General features: G+C 35.4%; 1 protein-coding gene across 1 annotated transcript; it reads right to left on the reverse strand.

Moving 5' to 3' along the window:
• Window positions 1-1366: 1366 nt before the first annotated feature.
• On the reverse strand, window positions 1367-10333 carry LOC127445503 (protein disulfide-isomerase-like). Its single transcript, XM_051705631.1, has 11 exons — window positions 10029-10333; window positions 8834-9040; window positions 8594-8727; window positions 7873-8010; window positions 7578-7694; window positions 6186-6311; window positions 5823-6020; window positions 2482-2602; window positions 2224-2405; window positions 1764-1877; window positions 1367-1593 (listed from the first exon to the last, which is right to left on the reverse strand). Exons 1-11 carry the CDS (start codon window positions 10255-10257, stop codon window positions 1528-1530), a joined length of 1632 nt encoding a protein of 543 aa, XP_051561591.1. The 5' UTR covers window positions 10258-10333; the 3' UTR covers window positions 1367-1527.
• Window positions 10334-10778: the final 445 nt, after the last annotated feature.

Here is a 10778-nt window from a genome sequence, read left to right on the forward strand (position 1 = left end):
AAGCATGGAGTACATTCACAAAAATCCATTAGAAACTAAATCCTCGCAGAAAGACTTTGTTTTCATAAATATAATTTTTTGTCAAAACAATAATGGTTATATAATATCAGTAACTGTGTCAATCTGAATCAAACTCAAAACCTCTGTGTTACCATTCATTATTCTGAACAACTTTAAAAATGGCAGAAATGAAACTATTAGTGAAAGGTGGTTATTATGCCCTTATAGTTTACCCTTATAGTTTATAGTTTATAGCTTATTTTTATCCAAAATATATATAATTCCATGTGCATTTATTATTTCTAAGACTCATATTGCATGTTGTCACTTTATCTATAAATAGTTTTCTACTCCCTCCTTTACTCAGTGTATCATTCACTACATAGAAATAACACTAAACAATGTAAATAGCTGAATTATTCTTACCTGTGTGTTGACTTTCTCAAAAAACTTCCTTCTTGATGACATCACATATTATTCACTCTACTCCTTTACCTGTTTACCTTTTCTATCTGTGCAGTTTTCAGAATGTCCCCCAGAAAGCATGAGAACAATGTACCTTGCTATAACTGTGTTGCTTATGTCTAATACATTTTACCAAAGAACATTTTTGACAGAATTCATCATTACTGTTAGTGCAACAATAAGTGGCATTAACAAATGACCTTAAATATCATGAGGGTGATATCACACACAGGGCCGTATTAAGGTGCTCCAAGGCACTTGGGGTTAACGTTTCGCTAGGCCTCTATCAGCCGTCAGAGTGGGGGGTGGGGAGCCTTCCCGAGAACGTCGATGGGGAGAATACGGTGGAGGATGCCGTGACTTGTTCGGGGTCCCGCGGTAAGCCTGTGCTTTAATACGACCCTGATCACTCTCTCACACACACACACACACACACACACACACACACACACACACACACACACACACACACACAATATTCATATCACATTTCACCCAAAAGTCAAAAGAAACAAATTAATGCATTCAGGCGTTTTTAATATTATTATTATTATTTATTTATTATTATTATTTGTAATTTCTTTACATTCTTATTGCTGTAATACATTAAATGTAAAAATATAAAACTATATTTTATGTTTAAATTAAATGAAAGATATTTTCTCTTGTCACATTATTGAGAATTTGGGGGAAATGTGCTTAAATGTGTGCCAAAAATCTTCATAAAAATACAAATTTCTTTTGATTTTGGGCTGACATAGTATGACCCGCACATGGTCTTGACATGTTTCGTAAGTTAACCTATAAATTCTTCTACACCACAACTACAGTAATTGATCCTATGGCACAGCTCTCTACAGAAATGAATTATTGTCCATGACCATGAATAAACTACCACATGTTACTAAGTAATTTTTATTCAAATTAGTCAGATATTTCATTTGTTGAAATGGTCCAGTGCAGAGAAAATGACATAAATTTGTAATAAAACATTTGGCTCATATTGCATAGATCTCACACTGAATTGGTTTAGCACCAATCAGTTGATTTATGCTTTGTTTTTTACAGCTCATCCTTGCTGGTTTCATTTGTAGATTTTGGTGGTTCTTCTATCAATTCATCCGACACCTGAAAAACAGGAAGAGGGTTTGAGACACATCAGCTGTGTATTACAAAGTTTTATTTAATTTTTCAGTTTTTACTTTTCCATGTCTAAATGCCATAAAAGCAGCACAAACTGTTTAGTGTTGCTCCTAACAACAGCTTAGAAAAACATGCCATCTGTTAGACTAACTGACCTCATCTTCTTCATCATCATCATCATCTTTATCCTCTTCTACTGGTAACACTCCACCATTATTCAGAAACTTTGAGAAAGTCTCCAAATCCCTCTGTCCATTATAGTCAACAATCTGTATTTTAAAAGCATTTGTTAGTACCTTCAAAGTTAATTTCACAATGTATGTATTCAGGTATGCAATATTATGCAACACATATGCAACAAATACCTATTGTGCTTGAAAAACACAAGTAAAGTATAAACTATGATTTAATTTCCCTTAGAAGATAACAACATTACATTCAGTATGCTTTCAATTTAAAGTGAAGTGTGTAATTTCTGCACAACTAGTGTCACCAAATAGAATTGCAAGAACTAGTGTTTTCGATCAGGTTTCACGAATACTCCCCAATGTGCTATTGGTCGAACAAAAAGATCACACACTTCACTTTAAGTTTAATAGTGTGTTTGTGTAAGACCTTCTTTTCAGCCACAGCAGGAAAGTATTTAATGGTTGGGAATCCCTGTATAGAGACCTCCTCCACTTCATTTTCTGTGGCATCCATTTTTGCAATAATTATGTTCTCATGGTCTTTGTACTTCTCGCCCAACTCATCCCAAATAGGGGTCAGCTCCTTACAGTGGCCACACCATGGAGCATCTGTGAGAAGGAAACACATGTTAGTGTCAGTAGTATTATTCACTTTTGAATATAAGAAGATAAACTGCTCACTTACAAAATTCCACAAAGACATTCTTTGTCTCATCAAAAGCCACTTGGTTGAAGTTCTTCCCTACAAGGACTTTAACTGGATTCTTGTCCCAATCCTCAGGAATTTCTTGACTCTTAAAATTGGGCTAGAATGAAGTGCAGACTTTATATTAATTTGTTTATTAGGCAGATTCAAAAGAATGCTCAATATTCGAATATTGTTTTGATTAAATTCAACTCGGAAAGTCAGAATTTCCATCATTCTACTTGGAAAAGTGCGATAGGACTTGGAAACTAGCACAGAAATACACAAATCCGATTTCCAAAGAGGTGCAGATATGATATCACACATGATATCACACGGACCTGGTGGCTGACATCTTTGCTTCATGGGATCTCATGCTGCTTTCCTTTCAAAGTCAAATGTGGGATATTCTGACTTGATATCTCCGATCTCCGACCATAAATGAATTCCATTGCTCGACGTTCAGAAGATAAGGTATAAGCAAACAAAACTGTCATGCTTCTGTTAGTTTAGCAGGTATTCAACTGTCACCAGAGACAACTCCTAGCAACTGAATTGTGGAGGATAAATGATGTTATGCAGTGCAAGCATTTGCTCAAAAAAGATGATAATTTACAGTTTTTTTAAACACCTGTCTCTGCAGACAATGGCTAAATATGTAGGAACTTTGACTCATTTGATAGGTTTTATTGGCTTAGAAGTTAATGTTTATCATAAACTTTATACTTCTCACTGAGAACTAACATGTTTGTGAGACATCATGCACATCCATTTCTGTAAAATCGGAATTGAGGATTTCAGCAAAAGTTTCCAATTTGAAAGTCTGAATTTAAATGGCGTTTCATTGAACTTTTCCAAGAAGGAAGTTTCCACTTTTTGAGGTGTATGGAATGCAGTTTCAGTTACAGAGACTGATTTTAGAGTTGAGCGATCACTTGAGCTGTAAATGCCACGTGACTAATCACTCTATATTAGAACTAGGGATGGGCATTTTGGGCATTTTGTCTACTCGAATACTCAGACTAATTACTCGAAACTCGAGAGGCAATGATGTGTACATAACTGTATACATAATAACATGTCTGACAAATGTCTTTGGCTGCTGAATTGCATCTTGTTGTTCCAGTGTATCATCTATACATTTTTATAGGCTGTTATAAAATAATCTGTTACAAAATGCACAAAAGATTGCATAATCAAAATATAATGCATCATATTTTGTCATTATGTGAAGATTCGCTGCCCAACTCAATAAAGGAATGTGCACAATGCGCGTCTGTTCTTCCTTCAGGTTAGTAATCTTAATAAGCGAGCACCTGTTTTTTTAGTGACTGTCTGAACCATCTATTTCAGTTTTGAAGACGCTGCATTCTGTTCCATTTAGTTACGCTCTGTCTAGCTATTTGAAACACTTGCATGCTGTGTATGCGTTGCTTCAGCACGTTGTGTCCACTGCCACGTGTGTGTGTATGTGTGTGTGTTACATGTTTATACTAGTAAAACCTGAGATCACCTACATTGTGGGGCCCAGCCAGCGGTCCCCGCAAGGGAAATGGCTTATTAAACATACTTAACGATGTTTTTTTTGATAATATAAAAATGCAAAAAGGTTTCTGTGAGGGTTAGGTTTAGGGGTAGGGTTAGGGGACAGAAATTATCATTAGATCTGTATAAAATCCATAAAATGCATAGAAGTCTATGGAGAGTCCCCACAATGATATAAAAACAAGTGTGTGTGTCTGTGTGTGTGTGTGTGTGTGTGTGTTCACTCCTGTGGGAAAGCCACAATACTCCATATTGTTGTTCCTGTGATAATTCATGAAGCATTCCATTCAACTCGGAGAGTCTGAATTTCCACCTTTCAACTGGGGAAAGTGCAACAGAATGACACTTTATGTTGGACTTCTAACTTGGAAACTGGTGCAGAAATCTTCAACTCCCATTTCATCGAGATGCAGGTGTGTGTTACATCACGCAGGGCAGGGAGGTTTACAGTCAGTAACAAACATTCACATTTATTGAATAATATCCATTAACGAGTCAAAGTTCTTACATTAAATTATAATAAAATGTGTTTTGCAAATGTTTTGGTGTTCAAAACACGGTTAATTATTCTCTCTTTTGATGATCGTAATGATAGCATTTCAGCGTCGTATATCAGTTTGGTTGCTATGAGACATCTCTGACAATCAATTTACCCTTCAAAACCACAACGTAATCAATCTCAAAATTAAAAATAAGCTCCCTCTTTGACACGTTTGTGTTTAGTTGTCAGGTAATTGTCACTGAATTTCGAATTAAGTTTTTGCATGATCGATCATTGCTGCCATGTCCAAGTACCCAAGTACTAGAGTACTTGTGCCCATCCCTAATTAGAACACTGCATACATTTATTTCATGCTGGTAAGAGCCCTACTCATGCTGGTAAAATCAGTCAATAGTGACGCATCTACTGAAACAAAATAAAATTTTCACGATTTATATGTTGCTTCCAATTTTTTTTATTTTGTCAGAAAAGACAGCTACTTTTGAATCAGACTGATCTCACTGTGAATTTGATGACAGTAGGTCAAAAGTTCTTCACCTGAGATCAGTCTGTGCTTAGCAAAATCTGAAACGGAAGTGTTGTTGAACGTACAGTATGGGCATGAGTGGGCTCCATTTTCTGGATGAAATATCCACAGAGGGTGCCAAAAAAAAGTTGTAAAGAGAATTGTTTTTAGTTTTTACAGTCACCAGGAATGCATATTTTGTTAACCATACACCCCTAACTGTCAGTGGGGTAAAAAAAATTATCTTACAGGAAAAATGCAAACTCTAAATGCGATTAGTTCCATGTTTTCATGCAGGGCCAGAGCTTGTGTCTGTGAAGCTGTTCACGCAACACGCTAGCGCCACAAGAAAAGATAAGCACATTTGAATTTATGCAAATATGTCTGACAGGCGAAGCTGCTTGTCAGTAACTTGGCAGAATGGGACCGATGTCAGGGTACATGAACATTTAGTAGCAACAAGTTGACTTTCTCTGTGATGTTGTTTGAAAAGCCGTCAATGGAGAAATTGCTTTTGCCTGCATAATGGAGTAGTTATGACATCTACGGTACCAAAAGTACCAGCAGAAGCTAACAAATCAACTCCTGAGTCAAATACACATTATCTTCTTAGTACAGGACAATAGAATTTCTTTATAGTCAGAAGTTGGAATATCTGACATCTGACTTTGAATGGAGAGCAACATATTTCCCTCTCTCTCTCTCTCTCTCTCTCTCTCTCTCTCTCTCTCTCTATATATATATAAATGAGCTGTGAATCTAAAATGATTTGTTAGAGCAGTTACCCACCTTCACAGTACCATCCAGGACATCCTGGCAAAATGTTCTCAGTGTGTCTTTGTTGATGGTTGACTCATCCATTGCATATTTCAGCACTGTTTCAGTGTTGATGAGGCGAACAATAGGAATATCATTTTCAGATAGACTGAAATACTTTAGCACATGACCCACTTTGTCAGATGAAACATCTATCTTGATGAAGAGCACCTGTTCACATCCACACATTTGTGAGCATGACAAAATGTGAAGTCTTAACCAAAATATATCCAGTAGTGTAGTATATCTAGTAGTTTTGTACTAAAAAATTACATGTAGACACTTTAAACTACACAATAAATGATATGTGTATAAGTAAATATTTGAAAAACTCACTTTGTCCTTAAACTCACTGGCAACAGCTCTAAAATCCTCTAGTAATGCATTGTGGGATTCCAAAGTTGAATTGATGAATAGAAGGATGTGTTTATGGACCTTGGAGCTAAAAATTAGTTCAGAATTCTGGGGAGAGAAGATGGAAGTAGATTGTAAAAATGGATGAACAAGCTAGATACTGTATGGTTAGTATTAAATAATTGGCTAAAAGGCTGGTCCGATTATTATTACAGTGCTTACAAGGCAGCTTTGTATTGATATTTGTCAAACATGGTTAGAGGTTTGTTGTTTTAAATTTCTAACCCCAGGTATTATACTTCTGCAATTAAGTCCTCCTGAACCACTTAACATACAGACTCCATTAAAACTTTGAGCTTGATCTCATGAAAATTATTAATGATCTATCTAGTTCAACAAAACATACCTCCCTACCCTAAACTTTAAATTTAAACCTAACCAATAGTGTCATAAAAAGCAAATGTGACATAAAAAATGCAGCTGCTGAAGAAAATGCAAGATTTAGTGGTGCTTCTGTGACACTTTTGTCTTATGTGATGACCATTGTGTTTTTCAGGACTCATACCCTGTCCATTTCATCACATGTGCATCAGTTGAGCTACTGCGCAATTTGATAATTCAGGAACAAGCTTGTAAATGTAGATGGTTAATGCAAACAACACCTTACAAGTCATGCGCTAAAGTAAACGTGTTTAGATGTCATTGGATAGCATTGTGTCAGGAACAGGGCAAATAGTAAAAAGTCATTGTTGTTTTAGCGCCTCTAGTGTTAAAACTTTTCACAACACACATTGTTTCAAAGCAGCTTTACAGAAAATTATGCTGTAACAAAAAATGATGCTATTAAAGTCCTCATTGTGCAGTTATAATGAATAACGAGATTAAAATGCATGCCTTAAAATTTATAGTCTTAAGGCACCCTGTACATAACAATGAGCCATGTAAAAATTATTTTGTGGAAATGTTATGTATAGTAATGTATGTTATTATGAGACCAGGTTAGGAAAATCTCCCATTTACTCAGCATTAAAAATGTAATCTACAGCACTGAATTGGGATTGATCTTCTTTCATACATCTGTTTGAACACTGAATTGTGATTGGTCTTATTTTTCTTACATATATTTAACTATTTATTTCTGCCTTTACACTGCACAGTGACATGTTGTCTTGGTTCTTGAGTGCAGCCAACAGAAAAGAAGACACGCATTGAGTGTTATGCCAATGGCAAAGTAAGAGGTTAAAGCTCTTAAGCAGTCTTTCATTTACGCAGAAACAAAGCCTAAAACTTACATTAAATTTTGAACTATTCATTTGCTGCCTTTCAATTAATGGTTTTTCCTTAAGAAAATTCAAATCTAGCATTGAGTGTTACCTCCTCATCAAATGGAATGACAAGTTCCATACGGTTGGAGTTAATGAAGGAAATCAGCTCCCCTTTGTCTAGCTTGCTCTCTTCAGAGAGTGGCATATCTGCTCGCTTATCATCAAACTGGAACATTCACACAAAGAGGGACATGGGAGTGGGGTACAGAGTTGAACAAACTCAATTTATAATACATACTGTATGTCTTTTAATTTACATTTTATTTTTGTATCTAACCAACAGTCACAAATTAAATAGTGTTAAGATAGCATATCTTTTGAAATAAAAATATAAAAAAAATTACCTTCTTAAAGAGTACCACTGAATCACTCTGTACATCATACTTCTTGAAAAGCTCTGCATTGCTTGTGATGCCAAAGTTTACGTCCACTACTGTTAAGGTTACATCATAGAATGCCTTTGCCTTATCTCCTTCCAGATCCTGGTATAGAAAGAGAGAGAAAAATAAAATGTTGAACTAACATTGAAGGTAACCAACATGGACAAAAATCCCTAAGGTCAAATTTCTAGTGCATGGAAAAATGAAGATCAGTAGTTGGATGAGCTGACACTCATACAGTATTTTAGCCACGGGTGAATCTTGTAAAGCCTGTCAAGAACATATCTTGGTCATAATCTACCACAAAATCAAACTTAATATAATCAAAATAGTAAAATATGTACTGTATGCATCATTATATTTGTAGTGCTGCCTTTAATTTATGCAGATTTTAATAACAACAACAAAATTCATTGTGTCCAGACAGGCTGATTTTCATTAGGAATAAGAAACTAATGAAAATCATCATTGAGAATAATGAGAATTGCAAACAAACTGGACGCATAATAGAAATAAGAATTGGGGGTAAATGTGATTAATTGTCATTAAAAATAGACTCACAATAAGGGTTATTTTTTTTAAATGCAAAATATGATCTCTTATTTTTTCATTTCATTTTGGGTGAAATATGACCCAGAAGTATTGTTGGCTAAAAGTCAGTTTATGCAAACAATAGATGATTTACCTGAAAGAATCCAACCACAATCACGTCATGTAAGTCCAGAAGTCCCTCTGCGCTCTTCACGTCATCAAGAACAGAAGCGCTTGGTCCCGTGTGACGGTCAAGCCACATTGTGATTCCCTTAACAGTTCGCTTTCCTGTTCAAATGACCAAATAATGCCTATAAGCCTGTCCTATGCAAACACTACCTCATATGAAAATAACATTAAGCATTCAAACAAACCAAACAAGTAAATAAATTACCAGAAAAATCTGTGGCGTTTTGTCTGTTGCCGTCTTTTAAGAACTTGATCGTCGGAAAGCTGTTGACGCTGAACTCCTCAGCAAGTTCTCTCTCTTCTATCGCATCCACTTTGGCCAGTCGTACAGCAGAAGACTCTTTTTTCAGTAGTCCAGCCACCTCGGCGTAGATAGGCTCCAAAGTGCGACAGTGACCACACCATGGAGCATCTTTTGTTTTTGAAAGATAATTGTAAGTAAGGTTGATGCTAATCTACCCTCACAAAGGCGAGATTAGTTGTCACATGGGGAAGCTGTCACAAGGGCATTCTCAGTATCTATAAGTCCATTTACAATAATGTAGCTTTGTATGCAGGTTTCAAACACCTAGTTAAAAACTGTTCCTCCAAACTGAAATTCCAATATCCTATTTTTTTGTGAGAGCTCTTGAATAAACAAGTGAACACAATATAGCCACACTGGGATACACATATATTTTCATAAATGCCTGTTTGGGGCAAGATATGTTTGTATTTTACCTTTTCAAGTTTTCTTGTTCCATAATGTTTCATTGTTTTGTTTCATAATTGTTGTGTTGTATAAATATGGCTAAAACTCTATTAAATAGACTAATACAGTGCCTATACTGACAATAATTTATTTTTAAATAATGCCACACTGAGAATTATTTACAATATATATTCTCCCAGTTTTTTAGTGCATAGGCAATTCTGAATGAATTGTTATGCCAGTTTAATTGCATATTTGTCATAAATGTAACTGAAATACATAATCCCTATAAATTATTTTCACTTTTTTACTTTAACCTGCTTATTTCAAGCAATACAATGTTGTAAAAACTACTTCAGCTGTGGGAAAAATAACATCTGCTCTTTTAATGGATGATTTGTCAAGCCTAGCCTGCAAACTTTGGACTTTCTCGCTGATTGGGAACACAAGTTGCATGCAACTTAATATATATATATATATATATATATATATATATATATATATATATATATATATATATTAAAAAAAACATTCTTGAATTGGCTCATTTTTCTTTTAGCTTTGAACACACATTGCAACATCACTTAAATTTCTTACTTTCATGACCTTGTGTTAGTTTGCACTGATAAGACAAAGCTCAGAATTACCATTAGCAAGCACTGCCTATGCATGTTAACTATATTTAGGGAAAGACTTAAAGACTACTTACAAAATTCCACAAGCAGATACTTGTTTTCCCTTAGAGCTCTATCAAAGTTGACGCTATGAAGGACCAAAACGTCTTTCTCCTCTGTAATTTCGTCTGTCTTTTCTTTTTCCTCTGGTATCTCTGGTTCTGCATCATCTTCAGAGCTGTCTACCTCAACTTTTTCCTCCTCTGCCCTCACACAAAGGGTGCAGAGCAAGAGGGTGAAACCCAGGACATGTAGAAGCCTCATGGTCAATCTGTTGAGGGGCCTATAGAGGAATGGTGCTGAAAGGAGCCCGTACCAGACTGCTGTCCTCACGCAAGGTGCTGATAAGAGACCACTGACAGTGACGAATTATTGGAAAGTGTGCGTGGTGCAAATCTACTGGTCTTACTCGGCACTTCACACAGTATGCAGTTTAGAGAAAATTAGCATTAGATTACATGCAAAGAAATTCATATCACTACCTCTCCTAAATGTGCCTTTCTTTCTTTCCTATTATTGACTGACATGAAAGCCATTCTTTTTTTATATTCATTTCTATAGAATTTTTTTTTTTTTTTTAACTCAGGCATCCAATTTCTTTGCTATAGCCTATTTTACATGATGTGAACTTTTCATTTATAAATTTCAGGAATGCCTCAAATAAGGTGTCTTTGATCATGTAAACAAATTTTTTTCATATTTATATTACAGTAATACCCCTATATGTGGGCCGATGTTTTTTCATCTTCCATATTGCAATGATAAGTATGTTCATGTTCTTATAT

Source organism: Myxocyprinus asiaticus, chromosome 8 (assembly GCF_019703515.2).
Source record: "Myxocyprinus asiaticus isolate MX2 ecotype Aquarium Trade chromosome 8, UBuf_Myxa_2, whole genome shotgun sequence".
Lineage (NCBI taxonomy): Eukaryota > Metazoa > Chordata > Actinopteri > Cypriniformes > Catostomidae > Myxocyprinus > Myxocyprinus asiaticus.

Excerpts from the sequence above, each read along its gene's own strand:
- LOC127445503 (XM_051705631.1), bottom strand. The coding sequence starts at position 10,257 with ATGAGGCTTCTACATGTCCTGGGTTTCACCCTCTTGCTCTGCACCCTT. Across the intron at positions 9,041-10,028 it reads GTATCTGCTTGTGGAATTTT|ATGCTCCATGGTGTGGTCAC; the intron begins GTAAGTAGTCTT and ends CAAAAACAAAAG. Across the intron at positions 6,312-7,577 it reads TCATTCCATTTGATGAGGAG|AATTCTGAACTAATTTTTAG; the intron begins GTAACACTCAAT and ends TTCTCTCCCCAG.